The 27301-nt window shown below is 38.6% G+C and overlaps 1 protein-coding gene across 3 annotated transcripts in view; it reads left to right on the top strand.

The window, feature by feature from the left end:
• BCAR3 (BCAR3 adaptor protein, NSP family member) overlaps nucleotides 1–27301 on the top strand; it is a 170526-nt gene that overhangs the window by 78346 nt on the left and 64879 nt on the right. Inside the window, exon 1 of one of the 3 annotated variants that reach the window (XM_074188190.1) lies at nucleotides 1271–12233. The exons of the other annotated variants lie outside the window; for them this stretch is intronic. Within the exon in view, the coding sequence (XP_074044291.1) occupies nucleotides 12150–12233 (84 nt within the window). The 5' untranslated portion in view covers nucleotides 1271–12149. Of the gene's footprint in view, nucleotides 1–1270; nucleotides 12234–27301 lie in introns of those variants that run through there. 3 annotated transcript variants of the gene reach the window in all.

The following is a 27301-nucleotide window of genomic DNA, read 5'->3' as shown; positions in this document are numbered from 1 at the left end:
CAGCCACCCGACTGGGTTTGCAGGAGAGGTGAAAAGGTGTCTGATGGCTTTTTTCAAGAGGATGGAGCATCTCAGCGGCTGTTCTGTAAAACTGGCCCATTCCTGTTTTGTTCACTGGATATTTACCCACTGGGAGTTCATCCCTACTGGACAGGTGACTCTCCTTGCCCAGCCTGTTCACTCGCTGCTGGAAAAAACAATTCAAACTTTGCATGGCAGGATCATTGCTCTGCATTTCTCTGCTTGCCACAGTGGACAAACATATCATTGTCTTCCTGGATATTTGATGTCTCCAAACATCTTAATAAATTTAAGAAATGTAGCCTCAAGCCTCATATTTTTCTGATGATCTTATTTCCCTAACTGAAGTGAGGCAGTGGAGGAGCATGGCTCTGAAAAAGGACTCTCTTCTCTCCTTCTCCCATTTTCTTCTCTCTCTCTCTCTCTCTCTCTCTCTCTCTCTCTCTCCTTCACTCTCTCTGTCTCTCTCTCCTTCTGTCTCTCTCTCTCCCCCTCTCCTTTTCTCCCTCCCTCTCCCCTGTTGTTTTTCTTTTCCAGTCTCCTTCCATAGCTCTCTTCTTTCTTCTATCCTTCTCTCTATCTCCCTCTTTCTTTCCCCTTCCCCCCCTCTCTCTTTCACATCTCTTTACAGGTAAAAATGTACATTTTTCTCTTATGTAAACAGTCTACTTTTCCTTTCTCCCAGGGTCTGTTTGTGTGTGTGTGTGTGTGTGTGTGTGAGATTACCTTCAGGAAAGGGACTATCCCTTCAATACCAGCGGGAACCCAAGTGAGCCACCCCCCTTCCCCCCCTTGTCACTCATCTGTCAGACTGCTAGCAGCAGAGCAGGGAACACTTGCCCTCCTGGGAACTGAATCTCTGTTGAATGTGGCTGGCAGGCAGTATTCCAGTTTCCATGGTTACTAAGTCGGATAGGTTAGTATTAGGGCTGACCATGAAAAGCTGATGTGGAAGACAATAGCTGGAGCATGAACCTTCTTTGGTTCTCTTTTAACCCTTTCCTTCAGGTGCTTTGGAAACACTAGTTTGCTCAGATGCACCCAGAGTTGCTTTTGTGGGTTCCTCCTCACCCCCCACCCACCCCCCATGCAAAAGTGTCCTCACTCTCCCCAGCTCTAGTCTGCTGGGTTATTAACTTAGATCAGGTGAGATAGCCAGAGGGGGTCACTAGAGAGTAGCAAAAAGGCGCCTTTCTTTCTTATATTTTTTGCTTGGCTCTGATTCTTTTTACTGATTTTATCCCAGAATTCTGAGGTGGAGAGAAATCACAGTCCAGACACAGAGTTGGGGTTCAGTATTTAGAAACCTCTTTGTGTGACCTAATTGCAGATAGGTGGCAGGTAATTTCTTTAGCTGAGAGATGTGTCAGGATTTTTTTAAAAACTTAAAAAATTCATGTTTCAATAAGCATACCTCAAGCAACATCAGGGGCTTTGTTCTAGAAAGGAAACCAAGTACATCCCCATTTCTACATTTGTAGGTTCTGTTTTGAACCCTGTTTGAAATCCTGGGCCAAATATCCAGCTTGATCCCTCAGTTTCTCCAGTGATTATGATGGGAATGAATGTGGGGAATTGAGTAGGATTTCCTTTTTAGAAAAAGGGAGAGGCTCAATAGAGAGCATCTTTTACCTTCATGAAACTATTATCTTTAGTAGCAATGATAATAAATTATTCCAGTTTCTGAGCCATTTCTGGAAAAAAAATTGATTAAAAGGTTTGAGTGCTGAGAATTGCTTTTTGACCAGGACTCAGATGGAATGTTCTTAGAAAATGGTTACCTAACAGGATCAGCTTTTTCCTTTAATCCCAAAGGAACAAATTCCACTCAAGAGACATTTACTGGAGAAAACTGGAAGAAAGCTTCATTTGAGTCTTAGCAGTGACCTGTTTATTTTTTGTATGTCTCTAAGGGAAAGTTCATGTTAAAGGAGCAGAGACTAGTTCTATGTCATTTTCTTGGGTAGGTTATTTTTGTTTAGGCATTTTAGGTTTTGTTCACCTCCTCAGAGAGGAGGGGTACCAGCACCATGTTGCAGAAGGGGATGGTTTTTGGTAGCAGAAACTTTTGGCTTACTCTCCATTTCCCTGGCTTCCTAATCAAGATTGATGATCAAGAATGTTGGGGTGTCCCATAGAGCTGCTTTACTCCTAACTCTCATCTGTCCTCCCATATCATCTTTTGACTTTAACAAGTATAGAGAAAGCATTAGGGCCATAGGAAGCAGCTAAATAGACTGTATTTTTCTACTTGTGTGACATATCTCTAGGCAATTTCTGGTTTTGTGCAAGAAGGAATTTCCACTTAAGAGAAGAAAGAATGGTTGAAGCAAACACATTTGAATCCTACCTATCCATCAAGGCTTAACTCAAGTCCTCTCCTCTGTGAAGACTCCCCAACCACACCATTCCAAAGTGATCATTCCCTTTTCTAAAATTTCTCTAGTGCTTATTGATTTTGTTTTTCATAAGGTTATCTATCATATATACTGTTTCATACCTTGTCTTCTTTCTAAGAATCTTTTTCTGTCTCTCCAATTTGATCTAAATTCCAAGATCTAAATTCTTAGCTTTGCAGTGGAAAGAACTTTTAAGTTTAAATCCTGGCTCTGCTATTGTATGACCTGTGTGACCTTGAGACTCATTCTCACCTGTACCAGGTGGGGATGGGGTTGGACTAAATAATATCTAAGGTTTTTTTCTGGACTTAGTTTTATATCCTATAATCATTTTTATAATCATCATATCCTTCATGATGCTATATCCATTCACAGTCAAAGATCCAAGTTAGTTGATTTCTAACATTAATTTTTGGACAGCCTGCATGCATTAGTGGAAAGCTCTAGTCAAATTATCTGAGCTCAGATGTTCACCAGTTATGTTACTCTGGGAAACTCACTTAATAGCTCTGAGCTTTAGGATTTCCATCTTAGTCAAATCAATACCACTCTTGCTTCTGGAAATGTGCAAATTTATGGACCAACTTGCCATTCTTGTGACTCCCCAGATGGAGAAACTCTCTTGATCATTTCTCCCCATATGTGTTGTTTCTTCTTATTCATCTGTAAGCTCCTTGAAGGCAGAGGGACTATTTCACTTTTGTATTGATACTCCTGTTGCTTAGCATAGTGCTCTATAATTTCTTATTCATTTCTTCATAAAGTGGGAAAATAATTTTTACTGACATTTCAGAGCTATTGTATGAGCCTCTAGAAATGTGAGTTCCTGCTAAGTTGGGGCTTCTGAAAGACCTCTTGTTAAATGACTTTTGGGGATAGCTGTTTCTACAGGAAATTCAGACTTAAAAACAGGGAGGTGGGTATCAAAAAGCCTGGTCAGGAACAAGGGAACTTTTGCTGACTATGGTACAATAGAAAGGGTATTGAGTCTGGAGTCAGAGGGACTTGCGTACAAATTGCATCTCTAATACTTGCTGTGTCTGACCTTGGGCAAGACACTTACCTCCCTAGCCCTCAATTTTCCTATCTGGAAAATGATGTTGGACTAGATGACCTCTGAGCTTTAAATGTGTGATTCTATGATCTAAGGAGAAGACTATCACCACCACTAATAATAATAATAATTATCATTTATATAGTATTTTAAGGTTTATGAAGCATTTTATAAATTATCTCGTTTTTATCCTCAACAATGCTGGGAGGGAGATACCTTTGTTATCCCCATTTTAAAGATGGGAAAAACGGAATATATAGATAGATATTGAGTGACTTGTCCAGGATCACATGGTTAATAAGTGCTTGAGGACAGATTAAAACTCAGGACTTTCTAATTAGAGGTCCAGCACTTGATTTAGCTGCTTAGATCCAAAACCTAAGCCAAAAGAATGTCATGACCTTATGACTATCATTGTGGGAACACTTCAGGCAGCTGCCATCATTAAGGAATCATAGGAGTTTGGGTTAGATTGAAGTCTTCTAGCTCAAACCCATTATTTTACTGCCTTATTTGGGGCATCTAGAGAATGCATTAGATGGAACACTGGGCCTGGAAGCAGGAAGACCTGATGCCATTGCCAGTTTTCTTGATTTTTGTCTTGCCACTGGATTTCAATAACTCTAGAAGAGAGTGAGGCTGACAACTTTTCAATGCTCTGCCTCACTTAAATCTAGTTCATGTACTGGTTGAGACATCAGCTGTGATATCACTGGTCCTCTTCAAAAATGAGAGATGAACAACAATTCAATTCTAGTCTCAGATACTTAGAACCTATATGATGACCTTGGCTAAGTCACTGAACCTATTTACCTCAGTTTTCTAATTTGTGAAATGGAGATAATAATAGTATCCTGCTCCAAAGAGTTGTTATAAGGATCAAATGGGATAATATTTATAGAGTGTCTTAGCACAGTGCTTATAGTAGATGCTATATAAATGCTGTTATTTATTAATACCTACACCACCACCACTACAAATGATTGATATGTTATTAGTATCAGTGGTTTCTAGATTCACAAGTTGTGTTCCATATGCTAGAAGTCCAACCTGATAAATGGGTGTCTATTGAATTTCCTTTTTCAATATATGTGTTAGGATCGGATACCTATACCTAGTGTGGGGACAATTGATAGTGCATGGACTCAGACAGTTAGGAACAGTTGAGTTGAACTCAGTATCTAGTAAGTAAGTAAAACAAAACCAGGAAGATTCTAGATGATTTTATTTCCTTCTCCCACAGCAATCTCACAATGTTATAGAGTTTCTGCCTCTTATTTAGGGAATTTTGTGTCCTATGGATTGAGAGTTCTTTTCATAAGTATCCCCACCTTCCTCTCCAATGATTGTCTGACTGGGGGTTTCATTTTAGCGGGTCTTGCCCCACAGTGTGATAGAGAAAGTGGTTTGGATTTGGAGGTGAAGAACATGGGGTGAGGTCCCTACTTTTCCACTTAATACTTACTCTATAATGTAACTTCAGGCAAGTTTTTTAAAATATTATTTTATTTTTGTCAATTACATGCAAAGATAGTTTTCAGCATTCAACTTTTTGTAAGCTTTTGAGTACTACATTCTTCTACCTCCTTCCTTTCTCTCCCCCTTCCCATAACAGCAAGCAATCTGATGTTTAACATCACCAATCATGTTGAACATATTTCCATATTGGTCTTTTTAAAAGTATATTTGGTCTGCATTCAGACTCCATAGATTTTTCTTTGGATGTAGATAGCATTTGAGGAGCTAAGTCCATAGATAATCATCACACAATGTTGCTGTTAATGTGTACAATGTTCTCCTGGTTTTGCTCACTCCACTCATATTCAGTTCATGTAAGTCTTTTCAGGCTTTTCTGAAGTCTGTGTGCTCATGATTTCTTACAGAACAATAGTACTCCATCACATTCATACACCACCAATTCTTTGTCAGACAAATTTATTTTTTTAATTTAATTTTTTTTAAGGTCGAGTGACCTGCCCAAGGTCATACATCAAGGCCACATTTGAACTCCACTCCTCCTGACTCCAGGGCCAGTGCTCTATCTACTGTGCCACCTAGCTGCCCCCAAATTTCTTCACTGAAAGCATCCTCATCTGAAAAAAGAGGGGGCTGGATTAACTGAATATGAGGGTCTCTTCCAGCTCTAAATCTATGATCCTTGTTTGAGGTGATTGCTCCAGGAGCCAGAACTAACAGTTATAATTCTAGATGCCTTTTCAAAAATTAATCAGCAGGTATTTAAGTGCCTGCTATATGCCAATCACAGTGTTGTGCACTAGGAATGAAAGTATGAAAAATGAAACAATCTCTTGATAACAAAGTTTAACAAGTTTCCATATTTGCCACAGAACTATACATTTTCAACCTCCCAACTTTATCTGTGATAGGAATTATGTACAAGAGATAAAAGCAATTTCAACTGTCTCTACCAGGCTAAGATACCAGGAATACTGAAGAGGTAAAATACATTATGAATTAAAAACAGAAGGCTAATCTCTGACACACTCCATACCCTTTCTCCCACAGCCCACAATAATCTAGCAGGACTATAGATATCTCTTCTTGAGCTTGTAACTGAATGTTACTCTACCCTCCTTCCAGTACAGCAGAAAATTAAATGGCAGAACCTTGATTGGGCTTGGACCTTGGTTGAATATTGACTAGACAATTGAAGAATAGAAGAAACTGGGGTAATAGTTTAGGTGTGGGACACATCACTAAGCTTGAAGAAAAGGATCCAAGTTCCAGTTAGGGTCACAGATTTTTCTCCCCTAGAAAGTCAGTTTAAGACATAGAACGAAGCCATCAAAATGTGAATTTTCGGGCATGAATAGTATTGATTTTCTGCTTCCAGAGAAACTAACATCAAAGGGGAAGTAGTCAGAAAGTGAGTAATAGAGAAATATAAGGAAAAAAAGACTGAAATTACCAAAGATTTCAGGAGGAAGAAAACTCAGTTAAAGATCTTACACATAGACAGATATATTAACAACAGAAGGGAATATAGCTAAAGGTGTCTAGACATCTATGAAAAAGTATTGTGAAATAAAAGACAATTAATCAACACCTGATGAGGCAAAAGACATGATAGATTCCAAGAGAGCATGGAACCACACAACAGAATGTTCCAGAATGATGAAAAAGAAAAATAAGAATTGTGAAAGCAAAATTTATGGCATGCACTTTAGAAATAATTGGCAGAAAAAGAAAAATTTGAATCTGCTGTGGCAAATCTTGAAACAACAAAGCAGAGAATAATGCAACTGTATGGAAATGAAAGACAATCTGGAAGAGAAGAAAAAAGCAGGAATGTTGAAAGAAAACATGATCTCCATATAAGCAAAACATAATGATCCTAAAGACAGGATGTAGGGGGTATCTAGGTGATGCAGTGAACAGAGCACCAGCCTGGAGTCAGGAGGACCTGAGTTCAAATTTGGCCTCAGACATAACTGAAGCTGTGTGACCTTGGGCAAGTCACTTAATCCCATTGCCTTAAATAAATAATTTTTTAAATGACAGGATATATAGAAACAACTTAAGGATTTTGAAGTTTCCCAGGGGAAAAAACTACAAATCAAAGTATCTGAGCAGCCTAATGCAAGAAACAACACAAAAAACTTGCCAGAATTTCTGAAAACTTTCTCTCTCTCTCTCTCTCTCTCTCTCTCTCTCTCTCTCTCTCTCTCTCTCTCTCTCTCTCTCCTAATTGAATCCACAGACTATCTCCAGAATAAAAGCCTATGCTACAAATTACCAGACCCATAGAGGTTAAATTGAACAATTCCAATGTCAAACAATCAGTGTTTTTTTTTTAAAGAAAGATTTTATTTATTTTGAATTTTATAATTTTTCCCCTAATCTTGCTCCCCCCCCCAAGCAGGCAGTCTGTTAATTTTTACATTGTTTCCATGGTATGCATTGATCTAAGTGGAATGTGATGAGAGAGAAATCATATCCTTAAGGAAGAAACATAAAGTATAAGAAATTACATAATAAGATAACGTGTTTTTTTTTTAATTGAAGGTAATAGTCTTTGGTCTTTATTCAAACTCACAATTCTTTCTCTGGATACAGATAGTATTATCTATCAAAGATACCCTGAAATTGTGCCTAATTGTTGCACTGATGGAATGAGCAAGTCCATCAAGGTTGAGCATCACCCCCATGTTGCTGTTAGGGTGTATGATGTTCTTCTGGTTCTGCTCATCTCACTCAGCATCAGTTTGTGCAAATCTTTCCAGGCTTCCCTGAATTCCCACCCCCCCCCCACCCTGGTTTCTAATAGAACAATAGCAAACAACCAGTTTTGCCAGTGAACAGGAGAAAGTCCTTCAAATAAAAAGGAAAGAAATTCAAATAACACAAGACTATTCTGAATCTACAAGAAATCACCGAGGAAATGTAATGATGTTCTCTGAAGGGTTAAGGGGCTCTACAGACAATCCAAAGTGACCTACTCTACGAATCTGAACCTAATCATTTATTGGGGGAGGGAGATGGATGTTCAATAACAAAAAAAGGCATTCTAAAGCATTCCTAGAAAGAAAACCAGACTTGAACCAATTACTTGTTTTTCAAATAGCCCAGACAAGAGAAATATAAGAAGGGTAAACAAATACAGCAACCAAGGAAGGACAACAAAGGAACAACAGAGAGACTATTTAGAGATTTTTTTCCCCTCTAAAAGTACACAAGCTGACAAGTGAAAGAAGTCTTCTAGAAGTAATTGAAGAGAAACAAGACTAAACCTCACAATATCTTGCTTATAGAAAAATAAGAAGGCACATAAAAAGGGGAAGAAGAGGAAGATAGAGGGCAGTATATGAGGTACACATCACATCAAAGGTTAACAGTGAGGAGAAAATAAAAGAAAGAGATCCTGGAAGGAGAATGAGCAAGGAGGGGTTAGGAGGGTGGGAAATAGCACCACTGATGAATGCTCTCAAGGGAGAAAAGATATTCTATAAAGGGAAATGGGAATTTTACAATGAACATAATCACCAGAGTTTTGTTACTTAGATCCCCTTCATCCTGCTTCAGGCGGAGAGGAATTGGAACTCCTGGGACAACTGCCACCCAGAAAATTGAGAGGACATGGACCCAGACAGCAGATTTAATGGCAGATGGGGAATAAGAGTAAATGATTATGGGGAAGGCAAAGGTGAATAATGAACTGCACAATTAGAGACATTGAGGAAAATTTCTGCCATGGGGCAATATATTCTCTTAGCTACAGGAATAGAGTGAGGCAAAACAGAAAAAGGGATCATGGAGCAAGGTCTACAAGGCAATAACCTGAATCCAAAATAGATACCTAAAAAGCTTTAACTCTAGGAGGAAAAGAGAATAAAATTAATATTGTTTAGCTGTTTTTAGTCAAATCTGAATCTTTGGGACCTCAGCAAAGACACGAATTGCTATTACTATTTCCTTCTCCAGTTCATTTTACAGATGGAAAAACTGAGGTAAACAGGGTTAAATGTCTTGTCCAGGATCACACAAATAGAATGTCAAATTTGAACTCAGGTCTTTCTGTCTCCAGACCTGGCACACCACCTAGCTACCTGAATATAATAATAGTTGTATTTATAGAACCTTTAAAATTTGAAAAATGCTTTAAAAATATTATTTCATTAAGTCCTCACAACAATTCTAGAAGGTAGGGACTCTTATGCACCCATTTTTCAAATGAGGAAACTGAGTCAAACAAGTGAAGTGATTTGCCCAAGATCACAGCTAGTAAGTATTTAAGGCTGTTTGAACTCAAATCCTTTTAACTCTTAAGCTTAGTGCTCTGTCATCTACTGTGCCATCTCTAGAGTGAACAGAAAGGGAAGATAAAGGAAGGAGAACAAGGGAATGATTCTTTTTTTAATAGCAATATTATTTTTATTAAAGATTTTATTTGTTTTACAATTTCCCCCCCAATCTTACTTCCCTCTCCCCCATGGAAAACGATCTGTCAGTCTTTATTTTGTTTCCATGGTATACATTGATCCAAATTGAGTGTGATGAGAGAGAAATCATATCCTTAAGGAAGAAACAAAAAGTTGAAGAGGTAACAAGATCAGACAATAAGATATCTGTTTGTTTTCCTAAATTAAAGAGAATAGTCCTTGAACTTTGTTAAAACTCCATGGTTCTTTAGAACATCACCCCCATGTTGCTGATAGGGTGTACAGTGTTTTTCTGATTCTGCTCATCTCACTCAGCATCAGTTCGTGCAAATCCCTTCAGGCCTCCCTGAATTCCCATCCCTCCTGGTTTCTAATAGAACAGTAGTGTTCTATGACATATAGTTTGCTAAGCCATTTCCCAATTGAAGGACATTCACTCATTTTCCAATTCTTTGCCACCACAAACAGGGCTGCTATGAATATTTTTGTACAAGTGATGTTTTTACCCCTTTTTCATCATCTCTTCAGGGTATAGACCCAGTAGTGGTATTGCTGGATCAAAGGGTATGCTCATGTTGCCAAGGGAATGATTCTAATGGGAAATAAAGTACATATAAAATATATACACAGCATAAATATAAAGTTAAATTAGTTAAATACAAGATAGTTTGGGGAAAATGGCCCTAACCATTAGAGAAATCTAGAAAGGCTTCTTGCAGATAATATTTGAACTACATCTTAAAGGCTTCAAATATCAGGAGGAAGTGCATTACAGCTTGGAGGATGACCACTTTCTAGGTCTGTTGTATTTGAGAAACACCAAGAAATCCAGTTGGGATGAATTGCAGAAAGCAGAAAGGGGACTCATGTTCAGTTAGGCTAATAAGTAGAAGAAAACTGATATGAGACCAGAATAGTTCATGGCCATTGTATTCCTACATCATTGCTATTCTCAGGAAGACTTCCTCTTCTCCAGCCTCCCATCAACCTCCTCCTCTCCACTCCCATCCCAACTCCATATTCCTTAGGCTAAGACTTGGCTGCTTCTCTCCATGTATTAAATTTATATCAGCCCTTCTTTTCAACTCAGGAGCCACTCAGCTGGACAGTTGAGCAAGAAATGGCCTATTTTCACAGGTGGACAACTTAGTAGAGGTTTCAGAAGAGCTGATGCTAATCCTCTCAGATGCTTCTCATACCTCATTCGTGTCTCGTCTGGTCCTGCTCCTTTTTGAACTGAATATGGCTCAGTTTCTGCTACATGGCGAGTTGCTGCCTGTCCCTGGTTATAGAGAACAACAGGATTCATTCCCTTTTTGGGACACAGCAGTCACAGAAAGTTAATGTTTGGAGCTAAAAAGAAGGAATAGCTTCAGGCAGAAAGCTGGATTCAATAAAAACAGAAATTTTAGGGCCATTGCAACAGGAAACAAAGAGAAAAACAGGTTATCTCTTGCTGAAGCTTCTCATGGGGTCTTGCTATGGGATCCTTCTGAGCTGAAAGACTTGGAGGAAATCTCCCTTTCCTGCTTTCCATTGATGGGGGCTCATGTTCATTTTGGTTGAGATGGTGTTGTTGTCACTGCTGCTGAGTCATTTTTCAATCATGTCCAAGTCTTCATGACCCCATTTGGTCATTTCCTTCTGCCACTTCTTTGACAGATAAAGAAAATGAGGCAGACAAATTTAAGTGACTTGTCCAGGGTCACACAGCTAATAAGTATCTGAGGCTGGATTTGAATTCAGATGAGTCTTCCTGACTCTGGACCCTATCCACTATGCTACCTAGAATAAAAAAATAATGAAGACCAAAGGAAGGACACTTTGAGGCTTTGATGAAGTCCATTTGCCCATCCTGAGTCATGTCAGAAGCCAATAACACAACCTGGTCCCGGCTGCCTCCTGACAGCTTGTGGAGCCATGTGGGATGGGTACACCGCTCTGGGTGTTTGCTGACAGACCTGCTAATTAAACACCAAAAGGCAGTGTTACTTTGCCAATAGCTAATGGCTGTGCCAATGTTATCAGCTGGGTTTTGTGTTTTCCCTACAACTGGCTGCCAGGAGCATCCTAATTAAAAATAAACAGCCTCATCAATGTGGTCATTTGGGTATTTCCTTTTCCTCTTATCCCCCCTAGCTAGGTTACCTAGGACTCAGAGTAACTAGAGGAAAGGAGCCAGACCAGGTGACCTTAATCCAACACCTTCTTTCAAACTAGTCCCTGCTGGAGAGTGAAGCTGAATGATTGGTGTCATTTACCTTGTCCTCAAACCTCTCTGATTCAAAGAAGGATCAGCTCCAGTGACAGGAGGAAAGAAGCAGAGTACTTGATGAAGGTCCAGGACTTTGAAGGGAAGGCTGCCTGTGGCTTGTGGTTGAATGGTTTTGTCCTCGGGGTCTCTGAATTGAAGGGACAGCCAAAGAGCAGAGCCTCTCCTTGGAGGGGTTAGAATTTCATTGGAGAGTGGCCGGTCACATGAGGTCTTTTGGCACACTCTCCATGGCAGTCTGGACACAAGCATGTCAGGATTGAGAGGGTTGATCGTTACAGGCTTTAGCTGGGTAGAGAGGGGGTGGGGGGAAAATAGTCCCACCCTGATCTGGAGAAGGAGAGAGCTCCCATAGCCCAAGGAGGCAGCTGCGGCAGCAGCAGGAACAGCCAGGGTAGGCAGAGGGCTATGCTGGCCGGGACGCAGCTCCCAGAAAACTTCTGAAGCCGCTTGTCTTTGAACCCCAAAGAAAGTGTGTGGTCTCTAGGCCAGAAAGCTGGAAGATGCCTAAGGAATGCAATGCTTTTCATACTCTCTCGGCAGCCCTGTGCTGCTTTTATCACCGGAAGTCTGTCATTGGAGTGAAGGTAAGGAAAGGATTTGAGATGAGGCATCCTCAGTGCTCCCATCATCACTGACAGTCCGAGTTTTCTCTAAAGGACACATGAAAAGTTTACAGCTGTCAGTTTGGGTGTATAAGCTGAGGTATCTTTTTTTTTTGGAGTGATGGATCCTAATGTGCACCTAATGTGAAACTCCTGCTCTCTAGTACTATTCAGTGGTACTCATCTGGAAATGGCTCTGTCACTGGTTCAGTAATCAGATCTTTTTTTTAGAATGCTGCCTGAATACTAGAGCTATATAACTTTATTTCAAAATGCCTGTGGCAAGATGAAGCTATTTTTCTTTCTTTCTTTTTTTTTTTACACTAAACATTTGGTAGCTAGGTCAGTTTTCTTGCCTGTGTTCTAATCTTTTTGTGTGTGTTTGTGTGTGTGTAAGTGTGTAAGATGTATATGTCACAGTGAATGCTAATTCATTTAAATTAGGAACTAAGATTAGCTTGTCTCAGGGGCTGAAACTATCTCCTTCTCACAATTGGAACTGTTAAAGTAGCCTCTTCCCCTATCCCCAAAGGACATTCAGTACTAAAATACTGTCAGTACACTTTTTTTTTAACCTTGCTGAGAATATTATGAGTTCATTTGATGGATTCTACTGATGGAACTATGCTAATGAATGCTGTTTGCACTGTGATTACCTGGCTATGACATACATACAGAATGAACATGAATGCAAACTTTTCTTTATCTTGGGGCTTGTCTCTCTAGTAATGACTTTTCAGACCTGATTTTAACTCACAGAAAGTTGGATTTGGAAGTTCTCCAGAGTTATCTCTATCTTTACATTTCTCCTCTCTCTCCTGTCTCCCTCCCTCCCCCTTCTCTCTCTCTCTCTCTCTCTCTCTCTCTCTCTCTCTCTCTCTCCCTTCTCCCCTTCCCCTAGCTCCCTTCCTTCCTTTCTCTCTATCTAGGGTGTGTGTGTGTGTGTGTGTGTGTGTGTGTGTGTGTGTGTGTGTGTGTATCTATCTCCATCTCTCTGTCTGTCCCCATTTGCATCAAAAAAGCCATTTCAGGGTTTCTGCATTCTGTTTCCTCTTTACTGTACTCTTACAAGGCAATTATGTTTTCAAGAAGAGGGGGAAGAATCCTTTACAGTGAATATACACCAGCTGAAGAGAGGATCTGAGAGCATGCTGTGATTTGACAGCCTAACTCTACTTTTCAACTCACGCTCAAAGCTAATTTTTCTTTATCAAGAAATTTTGAGATAAGACAAGTATATATATAACCATCAGGGAAAGGCAATCCCTTATTCGTTTGAGCCTCCCTTTGCTACCTCTGCTGCCAGTGAAGTGGCCATGTGGTTTCTGGCCTAAATGCGGATCCCTCTGGCTTGAGTAAGATGAAGTCAGACCATTAACATTATTTTAAAGCTGTCAAAAATACCCCAGTTGGTCCTTTGGGACATGTACACTTCTGGAGTTGGCTGTGGTATTTCACTGTTAATAGAAGGTTTTCCGCAGATCCACTTCTGGTAAATACAAAGTCGGCAATTCAGCATTTGGCCCATAAGGCAACAAAATAGGGGGTATTGGGTTTTTGGCTCCGTAGACCTTGTCCTCTGCATTTATAGAATTCATATATGGGTGCAAAGAGGTTTCTTGGACTATTTGCAATGAAGCCTACTTTTCCTGTATGATATTATGTGGGGGGAAAGCACTAGACTTGGAGTTAAAAGACCTGGGTTCAAATCTCTGCCATTTATTACCTGTGTACCCGGGCAATCACTTAACCTGCCTGGATCTCAGCATGCTCATATTAAAAATGGAAGAGTTGGACAAGATGAACTCCAAGGTCTAAATCTATGATCCTCTTTAGCTCAACAATTTAGACAGTCCTCCCATTGAGGTGCCAGCTCCCTCCTCCCACATTCTGAAGCCAGGATAAATATCACACCCTCCACAGAAGGTGCTCCTTAGAACTGTTCATCCTTTTTCTTTTTTTCCCCTATAGGGGCTCCATGGTAGAGAGAAGTTCCTCGACTTATTTTAAAAGCAAGTAGCTTCAGAATCAGAAGTAGAATCCTGTCTTGACTTTGTTTTCAGCCTTATGTCCTCTAAATGCTTTTCTCTTTCTGCCCTCCCCACTTTGGCTTAGCTAATTATCTGGGAAAGAAATTCTCTGCTTTTGTGTGGGGCTCCATCCTGCTGGTGGTTGTCCCAATGATAACACTTATGGCTTTATTGACTTCCGCTTTAATTAGGGATTTCAGATCTTGCTGCTCCTAATTAGTTTCCGTTGCTATTTGCGCTTTGAAATTAAATTGGGATTGATTGTCTGATAGCAAATCGGAAATAAAGCCACGATTCTTGACCACATATATTGCAGGACTTAACAGAGATTCTCATACCAAAAATAACATTGAGGTAGTCATGGTAACTTTCCATTTGGTCTAATCCATATTGTCTCTGGAGAAAGTGGAACAGTATTAATAGTTTTTGTTGTATGGGAAGAGAACTAAAAATATAAAAAGCCTTATACATAGAAACCAATCATAGCTCCTTGCTTTCAGAAAATAAGAAGCTATTTGCAGAGACATTCAAGACTTTTGGATATATTGGGTGCACTCAGATGAACTTCAACTTGATGTATCTTGGAACAACTTTGGTTAGGTTACTGTAATCAGCAGGGGTAGTAAATAATTGGATTTCCTGATTTTAAGGAAATAGGCCCAGGAAGGGAACCGAGTGGGATGATAAGAATGGAGAGAAGGGAGCATCAGGACTATGGACAGCTTGCCAGTATGTGACCCATATAAGTGCAGAAGGAAAAAAAATATTCTTGGGAGGAAAAAAAAGGGGAAAATTCTGGGGGATAGTAGGGACAGGGACAGGGATAGGGGGAGGATAAACATTTATATAGAATCTATTACATTACAGGCACTACCCTATGGATATTTCTTATTAGATCCTCACGACCACCCTGGGAAGTAGGTGCTATTTTTATGCCCATTTTATATTTGAAGAGACTGAAGCAGACAGAGGTTAAGTGATTTGCCTAGGTTTGTACTGCTAGTGTCTTTGAACTTGTTTTCTTGACTACAAGTTCAGGACCATTTGCATTGAGCCACTTACCTGGCTTAACAAGGAGACTTTCTATGGAGTGTTCCAGGAAATGTGGGGGCTCCAGCTCTAATGGTTCAGTGTCCTGATCTTTAAGTCCTTAAAGAAATTCTGAAAGGCACCAAAGAATACTAATATGTATCACAGAATTATGAGATGACGGATTCCTAGTCAAAAGATACCTAAGAGGCCATCTAGTCCAGTCTCTTTATTTTACAGATGAAGAAACTAAGGCATAGAGGTTAAGTGCCTTGACCAAGGTCATACAAGTAAAATGGTCTTACTAATCTAGGTCCCATGGAAATAGAAATGTACAAGATGATTTTATATTTAGATTTTGTAGCATTATTGTGGTACATTCAGGCTCAATATTTTAATGGACAGTGATTTCATCGCTATGGTTGGTACACAGTAGGCACTATTTAAGTGCTTATTTCCTCCCTATTTCTACCCCCTGTGAATGCTATTTCCAGTGGTGCAGATCCCAACTCATCTATGCTGCCATCTTGTTCCATATAAGCTTTCCTGATTCCTCTATCCCCTGCCAGCTCATTTCAGAATAGTGGAAGGGGCTTTCAGAGTTAAACCCCAAGTGAGAAAGCATCCCCATGATAAGCATACTTGTCAAGTGGTCCATTCCCCATTCCACTTAGAAATCCAACTACCCCCCACACACCCTTGTCATTGAAATATCAGTTATTATCATTATATTATCATCCTAAATATACCTAACTATACTATTACATAGCCAAAATCTCTTGTCCATGTGATAGACTTTGATAAACAATTGTCTAAAATCAAGATGAATACTATTAATCCACATTTCCCAAATCTGCCAGTATTTTATTCCCATCAAAAGAGGAAATCAAGCTAATTTGATGTGCTCTGTTCTTTTATAATTTGGGGGGGGGGGGGTTGCAAGACAATGGAGTTAAGTAACTTGACTAAGGTCATATAGCTAGGTAATTATCAAGTGTCTGAGTCCAGATTTGAACTCAGGTCCTCCTGACTCTAGAGCCAGTGTTCTATCCACTGTGCAACCTAGCTGCCCTGTGACCTGTTCTTGATGAGGTCATGCTGGCTCTTTATGAACATGGACTCTCTTTCTTAGCTATTTCCTCACCACCCCTTTGATGAGGCATTCTAGTGTCTTGCCAGGAACAAGAGTTAAGCTTGCTGACTTGCAGGTTGCTGAGTCTCTTTAGAAAACTGGGATGTTTGCCCTTCTCCAGGTCTATTGTACATTTTCCATTCTACACAGTCTTTCAGAGATCATTAACAATGCCTCAGTAATTATACCCTTCCTCTTCCTCCTACAAACAGTCTTGTATTCAATTGCATTCATGCTGTATTCTTAAAGAAGAATATAAATTCATTAAAGGTAAGAGACTTTTTTTTTATCTTTGTAGCCCTGTAATCTGTCACCGTATTTTCCATATAGTAACTGCTTAATAAGCATTCAAATTGAATTGAATAGAGAATGTCCTCAGTGGATGAGGAAGGTATCATTGTAGCAATTAGGTTGTCTGTTATTCCTCATTCTTACTATAAGGCCAGCCCCCTTCCTTTTCTGATTTTATAGATCAGACACCTGGATGATTACCTTTAATGCAATGAGACAGCTGGCTGGTACAGTGGACAGAGTCAAAAAGACTTCAGTTCAGATTTGACCTTAGATATTTAAGCTGTGTAATCCTGGACTCTGTGCCTCAGTTTATTCATCTTTAAAATGGGGAATGATAATAACATCTACTTCTCAGGGTGGTTGTGAGAACCAAATGAGATAATATTTGTAAAGCATGTAACCACAGTAGGTACTTAATAAATACTTAATTTCTTTCCTTCCTACTTATATGCATGTCATTGTTAATATATTGTTCCCTCTTTGCATACACTGAGTGTATCTCTGCTACCCTTCAGTTACTTGCAACTTAATTTTTTGATACCATGATGTTCCATGATTTACAATAATACAAGAAGAATAGTGGTACTTTAAATTTTTTTTTTAAATCCATAGGTTTTGGTCTTATGGAAGAGTTTGAAATGACTGAAAGACTGTTGTATTTTCTAAAATGAAACCTAACCTCCTCCCTTCCTCTGGTTCAGTTCTGGGTCCAACTTATTATTCTTCTGCAGGACTTGATATAAATGTACTCAAATGGGCTCATTCCATGAATTGTCTATACAGATGCATGTCATATCCTGGACAACAGACATCCTTCTTCATCCATTTTGTTTTTCCTATGATGATTCTTGGGCTGATCTTGATTGGTCATAGATGTCATTGTCCTCCAACAATGTGGGACTTAACAGATCCAGAAGAGACAATTTAAAAATTATTGGGCTACCTGAAAGTCATGATCAGGAAAAAAGCTTTGAGTTTATTTTTAAATTTAAATTTCTATAGGAAAATTGCCCTGATATCCTAGAAGCAGAAAGTAAAATGGGTATTAAGAGAATCCACTGATCTCATCCTAAAAGAGATTTAAAAAACCCAGGAATATTATAGCCAAATTCCAGAAATCCCAAGTCAAAGAGAAAAATATTACAAACAGCTAGAAGGAAACAATTCAAATATCATGGAGCTATAGTCAGGATTACAAAGGACTTAGCAGCAGCCACATTAAGGGCTCATAGGGCTTAGAATATTCCAGAAGGCAAAAGAGCTTGGAATGCAACCGAGAATCAACTACCCAGCCAAACTGAACATCCTCTTCCAAGGGAAAAGATGAACATTCAATGAAATAGGAAACTTAATACTTTTTGATCCTAATTATATTCATTCACTTTGTGACAAACATAACCCTTCTTCACTTGTAAGGTAGGAGTTTTGGGTGTATAAGAAGGAGTTACTTTAAAAAATAATAGGCGTAGGAGTAGTTATGCCTTCTATTACATGGTTCATTACAATTTTCAAACCTTACATGATTTCATTTGATCACCACAATGCCTGGAGGTAGCCAAGGGAGGTATTTGTAATGTCTGTTTTACAGAACCTTTGGGCTCTGCTTATGGCACCCAAGGTATTTCCAACCACAGCTTCACACCCATTGGGTGCACTTCACAAAACACTTTCTCTGAAGATCTCTTTGCTATTATCTTATTCTCTTTACCTACTACCTTTCCTCCCTTCCCCTTTAGATAACAATTCTGAAGACCAGGACCTGTATCATATTTATCTTTGTACTCTGGAATACCAGCATAAACCCTTTCACATAGTAGGTGTTTATGAAATGGAATACCAGCACAGACCCTTTCACATAGTAGGTGTTTATGAAATGTTTGTTGAAATAAAGATCAATTCAAAAGTTGAAATGAGATCATCTTAGGCTTCATTTCAAGAAAGAACTTTCTAAAAATTAGAATTGTCCATCCTAATCTCATTTCCCATATTGACTTGGGTAGTTGGAGAGCTCTTCATGGAGGGAAGGGGGACTTGACCTAGGGCTTGGAAGGATGTTCAAGGTTTAGAAAGGAGGAGTACTAGGGTTAGGGCATTTTAGTCCAGGGAAATAGGAGCAAAGGCACTGGATGTCAATAATCATGACCTTCACAGGAGAGTTGTGAGAAGACCTGTCTGGCTAGATTGGAAGGTGAAAGATTAGAAATATACAAGGTGGATTTGAAAGTTAGGATGTGGAATTTTGGTCCAGTCTTCCCCAATGGGGGAGATGATAATGAGATAATATTTGTACAGCATAGTGTCTAGCACATAATAAGAACTATATAAATGATAGTTGCTATTGTTGCTATTATTATTATTAATAGAATTTGAGTCTTGTCTGGAAAATTCTTTTTTCTTATTATAATCTTTTTTTATTATATAAATACTTTATTTGTTTTCCAGTGACAAATAATGGTAGTTTCTACCAATTATTTTTTTACAAGGTTTTGAGTTTTACAATTTTTCTCCCTCCCTCCCTTCCTCCTCCCTCCAACAGAAGGCAATCTGATAAAGGCTTTATGTTTGTATTCATGATAAGTATAGATCAGAATTGAACTTGTGAGAATCAGATCCAAAAGGAAAAAAAGAAAACATTTGAGATAACAAAATTACATATGACTTACTTTTAAAAATTGAAGATAATAAGCTTTGGTTTTTGTTTAAACTCCACAGTTCCTTTTCTAGATTCAGCTGGTATTCTCCATTTCAAATCCCCTAAAATTGTCCCTGGTTATTGCATTGATGGAATAAGCAAGTCCATCATGGTTGAGCATCACTTGTCTAGAAAATTCTAACTTGATTACCAGAGGTTTTCAAGCAAGGGCTAGGCAACTTTCAGGTGTGTCATAAGGAAAAAATTCTTGTTCAGGGAGGGGCTGGATTAGATAACTTTTGAGTCTGTGATTTCATTATTTTGTGATGCTGGATGACCCCAGTCAAATCATTTTTCTCTCTGAACTTCAGTTTCCTTATTTGTCAAATGTGGCTAATATTTTATCAACCTCACAGGATTATTGGGAAATAGTTGAGTACATTACAAATGCAAGTTACTTTTTATTCTAGCAGGGCAGGGAGCATGACTATCACTTTTCCTTCCCTTTCTAAGACTGTTGGAAAATCCAAAATATCCCTTATTTAGGAGAGGGGTGAGGCAAGGGCTCTCTTCTATGGACAGAGACTTACTATACGTTTTTGAGCAGGAATATGATATAGAGCAAGAGATGTTTTATTGTGCTGTATAAACTAATGGAAAGATTTCATCTGATTCCATCACACTGAGGACATGACAAGTTTGCGTATTCTCCCTTCTTCTCCCTTTCTTTTTTTTCCCTCTTAACTCCCTTTTTTCTTTCTCTCTCTCTTTTTCTTCCTTCTGTCTTCTTTTTTCTATCTCTCTTTCCTTTGTTTCTTGCCCTCTATTTTGTTTCTTTCCATCTCTCTTTATCTTTCTTTCTAGTCTTCTTTCCCTGAATCTTTTTTCTCACTTTACTCCTTTTTCTTTTCTCTTCCTCTTTTGCTCTGTCCTTTCTCTCCTTCCCTCTCCTTTTTCTCTCTCTCTGTATCTTTCTCTCCATCTCTCTTCCTCACACACTCTGTCTTTTTCATCATTGTCTTTCTCACCTACTCTCCCTCTCTTTTTTTATGTTTAGCTAGTAACAAAAAGCAGTGAGATTTCTTTACTTTTCCTTTCTTTTTTAAGTTCTGTAACTTGTCTGGAGAAAGAGAAGGTTGCTTAGTGCTAAAAAGTTTCCAGTGGTTGGAGAATGGGGCTTTTGTTTCTAGTGTTACCATTAGCTTGCCTCAAAGCCTAGAACCACCACCTAGTTTCTGCCATTATTATTCTATATAATATATTCTATAATATTATATTATTAAAGTAGAAATACTTATCTTTGACTAGTTATTGTAAAGGTCCATGGGCTGAGGGCTCATTTTCTGACATTGCCTCAGAGAAGTAATTTAGCACATGGTACCCTAATGAAGGTCTGCCAGACACAATATAGTAACTTATTCAGTTTGACTATTATTGCTAAGCTTTGGTGTAAGGGGATAAAGGTCAGGATGATATGGGGGAACTTATGATTTAATTTGCATAGAGAAATGTCAGAGAGAAAACTCCTTCTACCAGTTTACATCATCAATTGTTTTGTAACATAATTTTAGAATTTCTTTAGCACCAAGAAGTTAAGTGACTTTTCCAAGGTCACACAGCTAGCATGTATCAGAGGCAAGTCTTAGACTCAGGTCTTCTTGATTTCTGTGGTCAGATCTCCATGCTTTATTCCTCATCATCTCTTTCTTTGTGAATTACTGGGCTTCCTCTAAACAGAATCTCTTAGCAGGGTCCTGTGGATACATCATTTTTTGGGTGGTATAAAAGATTTTTAGAGACCATCTTCAACTTCATTTTTACAGGTGAAGAAATGGAGCCCAGAGAAGTTAATTCAATTCACTGAACTTTTATTAAGTATCACATAAAATCACAAGTTATGGCAAGTGGCAAAACTGGGATTTGAATTTATGTTCTCTGCCCCCAAATTCAGATTTCTTTCAGTTACCTTTTGGCAAGGTCAGATGTTATTCTGTTGGAGAGTTAAGAGGGAAGTTTTATTTGTTTCTTTTCATTTGGGGGGGGGGGCTTTTAAAGACATATGTTCTTAATTGCCAATGACAAATAGGTAGTTACTTGTCTGAGTGAGAAGACAAAATAAACAGGAAAAAATGATTAGAATCCTGGGATAGATACAGTGTTGGGAATGTCTGGAGCCAGGAAAGATCTGAGTTCAAATCTAGATTCAAACACTCATTACCTATGTGACACTGGGTAAATCATTTAACTCTGCTTCATTTCTTATCTGTAAAAATGAACTAGAGGAGGAAATGGCAAACCACTCCAGTATCTTTGCAAAGAAAATGCCAAATGAGATCAAAAAGCATCAAATTTGACTGAAAAAACTTGTTAACTATATAAACTGGGGAAAATTACGTTCCCTTTTCAGGTCTCAGTTTTCTCACTTGTAAACAAGAGAGATTAGATTAGATGATCTTAGACTATTCTTTTTTTAAATTTATTTTTATTAAATATGTTATTTGAGTTTTTCAATTTTCTCCCAAATTTTACTCCCCCCCCACTGAAAGCAATCTGTCAGTCTTTACTTTGTTTCCATGTTGTACCTTGATCCAAATTAGGTGTGATGAGAGAGAAATCATATCCTTAAAGAAGAGACAAGAGGTCTAAGAAGTAACAAGATCAGATAATAAGATAGCTGTTTTTTTCTAAATTAAAGGTAATAGTCCTTGAACTTTGTTCAAGCTTCACATCTCCTTATCTGGATACAGATGGCACTCTCCTTTGGAGACAGCCCCAAATTGTTCCCGATTGTTGCACTGATGGAATGAGCAAGTCCTTCAAAGTTGATCATCACCCCCATGTTACTGTTAGGGTGTACAATATTTTTCTGGTTCTGCACATCTCACTCAGTATCAGCTCATGCAAATCTCTCCAGGCTTCCCTGAATTCCCTTTCCTCCTGGTTTCTAATAGAACAATAGTGTTCTGTGACATACATATACCACAGTTTGCTAAGCCATTCCCCAATTGAAGGACATTTACTTGATTTCCAATTCTTTGCCACCACAAACAGGGCTGCTATAAATATTTTTGTACAAGTGATATTTTTACCCTTTTTCATCCTCTCTTCAGGATCTAGAACCAGTAGTGGTATTGCTGGGTCAAAGGGTATGCACATTTTTGTTGCCCTTTGGGTGTAGTTCCACATAGCTCTCCAGAAGGTTTGGATGAGTTCACAGCTCCACCAACAGTGTAATCATGTCCCAGATTTCCCACAACCCTTCCAACAATGATCATTGTCCTTTCTGGTCATATTGTTCTATCTGAGAGGTGTGAGGTGGTACCTCAGAGAAGCTTTAATTTGCATTCTCTAATAATTAATGATTTAGAGCATTTTTTCATATGGCTATGGATTGCTTTGATCTCCTCATCTGTAAATTGCCTTTGCATATCCTTTGACCATTTGTCAATTGGGGAATGGCTTTTTGTTTTAAAAATATGATTCAGTTCTCTGTATATTTTAGAAATGAGTCCTTTGTCAGAATCATTAGTTGTAAAGATTGTTTCCCAATTTACTACATTTCTTTTGATCTTGGTTACAGTGGTTTTATTTGTGCAAAAGCTTTTTAATTTAATGTAATTGAAATCATCTAATTGGTTTTTGGTGATGTTCTCCAACTCTTCCTTAGTCATAAACTGCTCCCCTTTCCATAGATCTGACAGTTAAACTAGTCCTTGATCTTCTAATTTGCTTATAGTATTGTTTTTTATGTCTATGTCCTGTAACCATTTGGATCTTATCTTGGTAAAGGGAGTTAGGTGTTGGTCTAATCTAAGTTTCTTCCATACTAACTTCGAATTAACCCAGCAGTTTTTATCAAAGAGGGAGCTGGACTCTTTGGGTTTATCAAACAGCAGCTTACTATAATCATCTGCTGCTTTTACACCTAGTCTATTAGACTATTCTTTTTAATTGGGGGTTCTGATCTTGTAATACTATAATCCTGTAAACTTGGCTTCAGTGGTTGTCATGTGTTCTTATTCAGAAAAAAGTACTGGATTTAGAATCAGAAGAACTGGCACCAACTCTGCCTCACCATGTAAATGGCAAGTTACCTTGGGCAAGGTCCTTATCCTCTCTGAACCTCAGTTTCTTCTTCTGTAAAATGAAGGCAGTATCTTAGATGAGCTCTGAAGTCCTTTCTAATCCTAAATCAAAGACCCAATGTTTCAATGATCCTGAAAAGACCCCTTAATTCTATGATGATGAAGCAAGTCCAAGGAAAATTAAGCACTTGGGTAGAAGGTTATGGTCAGATAATAAATTTTTGTGGACATTGGTCATTTTGTGACCAATTTTTACCAGTTTTTGGTTATGTGATGATCAATTTTTCATGTGGAAAACTTTATTTTGGAGCAGGGAAGCTCAGTCAGTATTAGGTAAGGGACACAGGAGAGATCTCAGTAAAGATTTCTCATCGACATTATTTGTGTTTCAGAGAGCCTGCCTATTAATGTCTAACATCAGTGAAACCACAATGGTAAATATAAACTGAGTAGTGTAATTCAAGCTAGAGTGTTCTTTATATCTGTGACCTGATCTGTGCTCCAGAACCCTCAGTAAAAATGGACTGGTTATGGTGACAGGATTTTTTTGGGGGATGGGAGTGGGAAATGAGAGACAAAGGTGGATAGGGGATGAGGTACTGGTAAAATCTTTTCTTCAAGGATCAGACTTTTCAGAGAGTGTAGTCTGATTTTAGTTGTCATTCACAAAGACAGGATTCTAAATCAGCCAGTCTTGGAGGAGAACTCCAGACTAGTCTTCTCCTCCAAAGTGGTGGTTTTGATAGTTTTGTCTGTGATGACAAGTCCCTACTGAATGATGTCTTAAATGAACCTCTTATAGATTGAACAAGCATGCTATCAGTCAAAATTGGGAAAGAAAGAATAAATCACTTGGGAAATGAATCCCAAGGCAAGGGAAAGAATGCAGTCTTGTAGGTCTCTGTGTGGACTTTGAGTCCTATAAAAATAATAGAATGCATTATTAAAATGGAATGGGATTAAGACAAAGTGTAATGTGTATCACTCTGGCACCAGAACATGACCTCTCTGTGGAGAAATTGAGGAACTTGCTTGTGGGAAAGTCACAATGATATATGATATACGGCATAATGGTAAATGTTTAAGAACAAGCTCTCTGAAAACCAGTGACACACTTTTAAATTTAATTTGCATTATTAACATTTTCTCCATCACTCTTTTAATTGTATTTAATAACAAGGCACAAATCAAAATTTGATTTTGTAGTGTTTACTGGTTTCTAAGGTGTAAATGCTTACATAGATGTTTAACAGTTGGCTTGAGTCAATACTAATGGACTCCAAGATTCACTTTCCTATCAGGGAAGAACCTTGGAAAGACTCTGGTGGATGCATAGTAGATAGTCTGTAACTAGTTCAGGTCAGCTAATCCTGTGGCCTTGGATTGGTTATGAAGGCATTTAAATGATATTAGTTGTTTTCACCATCTTTCTTTACTTCGTTGTTCTTAGATTCATTTTTGTGATGGGATAACATCCAGTTGAGAAGTCACACTTTAAGGGAAGAGGCTTTCTTTTCTTCTCTGAGGCTCTATGGTCTTTCTGAAAGGACTTTGGTCTTTATCTTCTTGGTTATCTTCCCCTTTTAGTTGAAGGCGATTGAATTGTCCAATGTAGAGATTTTGAAAAGTAAAGAGAGAGCCACAAGAGTAAAAACATGGACTAGATTTCGTAGCCAGATCTACACTGATTGATACTCCCATGAGCAAGGAATGCTTTTGGAAGTTGAGTCCGGCATCCATGCTACATCTAGAAATGAATGTGATGGGACCAATTTGATGTAGGAACTGATCCAAATTATGAGAAAATTCCTTCCAGATACTGGTGGAAATCTATGTATGTTTGGTTTTGTTATATCTTTGAAGTCAATTTTAGCTCTGTAAAAGTTAATATTAATTAGAACTGGAGCAATAATCACTCACCCCTCACACTAGGTGTGGAGGTCAAGAAACAGAACTAATGAGGGCTTGAGTCCATGGCAGTAGAGAAGAGAACTATTCAGTCTCTAAGCATCACCATCTGGAACTCTGAAGTTCATGCCTGGACCTGGGAGAGCAAGCCAGGGAATGCACATAATAAAAGGAATGGTTTCTGAATATTTAAAAAAAGAGAGTGATCCTTAAGAGTCCTATGATTTGTTTTTCAAGAACTCATCACCCCAGACTGACCTTATTGCCTTTTTGTTTAACAAGTTAGCTTGACTGGGACATCAAAGGTCAACTAGCTATTTGACTAAGTACTACATGCTTAAGTACAAGATGCAGAAATATGGACATTATTTATAGTATAGTTAGGTTGATTAAGAAGCAATTGAATGACCTAACTCCTAATGGCTACTTGGGGTAGGGAGTGGGCTTTCTAATGAAGAACTTTCAGGACCTCCCTGTCTATAGTCCCATGTTGTTTAACCTTTTAAATGTGACTTGCATGCTTGTCAGCTTTATAATAATTGATAAGAAGAGCTAATTTGTTGAATGAAAGAATCAGGATCCCAAAAAAGGACTTACTTGGAAGGTTAGAATAATAAATGGGCTAAGTCAATAAGATAAAATTTAATAGGCATAATTTGAAGTCATATGATTTTTTTTAAAGTCCCTTCAAAGTACAAGATGGAGAGAGGTAGGTAACACTTCTTGTAGAAAAGCTCAATCAAAATACCCTCTCAGACACTTAATAATTACCTAGCTGTGTGGCTTTGGGCAAGCCACTTAACCCCATTTGCCTTGCAAAAACCTAAAAAAAAAAAGTTCAATCATCCAATCAATCAATCAATAAGCATCTAATAATTATCTATTATGTGTTGGTCACTGTACTAAGTTCTGAGGGTTAAAAAGTTGTATGGGGGGGGCAAAACCACAACTTCTCTTCCAAGGAGTTCACATTCTAAAAGGGGGAGAAACATAGAATGAAACGATGAATCACATAGAAGATATATACATATGTGTGTGTGTATTTATATATTGAGAGAAAGAGAGAGAGAGAGAGAGAGAGAGAGAGAGAGAGAGAGAGAGAGAGAGAGAGATCGAAAGCAGGTGGAGGGGAGGTAAAGAGTGAAGGGAAGGATGACCAAGAAAAGACAATGGCAGAAGGGAGGACGTGAACTGTGTCTTGAAGGAAGCTTGGAGCCCAGGATGAGGAGGGAAGGTACCCAGACTAGGAATTTGAATGAGTTTGGGGGACAGCATGAAGGTCAGTGGCCCGGTATCCCCTATGGAAGGGAATAATAAAGTGTTGGAAGATTGGAAAAGTAGGAAAAGGCTAATTTGTAAAAGACTTTAAAATGTGAACAAAGACATTTTATATTTGACCCTGGAGGTAATAAGGAACCTCATATCCAGGGTCATCTCCAGTCATCCTGATCCATATTTGGTCACCAGACCCAGATACCTCTAGAAGAGAAGATGAGGCTGGTGACTTAGCACAGCACCCCCTCATTCAAATCCAATTTACATGCTTTCAATGACACCACCTCCCTGATGGCATGGTCTTCTTTGAGAATGAAGGACAAGCAACAACAGTTCAGTAGGGAGGGGTGTGATGTAGTCAGACCCGTGCTTTTAAGAAGATCCATCTGGCAGCTGGGGGAGTACACTTTGATGTGGGAAGAGACTTGAGGCAGGAAAATCAGCTGAAAGATCTAGAAGAGGTTGGGGCATGGCAAAGGGAATAAAGTTGTGTTTAGGGAATTGTAGGCTCAATCAATATGAGTCATTAGTATGATGCAGGAGCCAAGAAAGCCAATGCAACTCTAGATTGCATTAAGAGAGGCATTAACGTCTAGAATGAGGAAGATAATAATATTTCTTTATTCTGTTCTAGTTAAACAAAATCTGGGGAATTGTGGTCAGTT

This window comes from Macrotis lagotis, chromosome 5 (genome assembly GCF_037893015.1).
Source record: "Macrotis lagotis isolate mMagLag1 chromosome 5, bilby.v1.9.chrom.fasta, whole genome shotgun sequence".
Taxonomy (NCBI): Eukaryota; Metazoa; Chordata; class Mammalia; order Peramelemorphia; family Peramelidae; genus Macrotis; species Macrotis lagotis.
The sequence above is the reverse complement of the archived record's forward strand: the minus strand, read 5'-3'. Positions and strand labels throughout refer to the sequence as shown.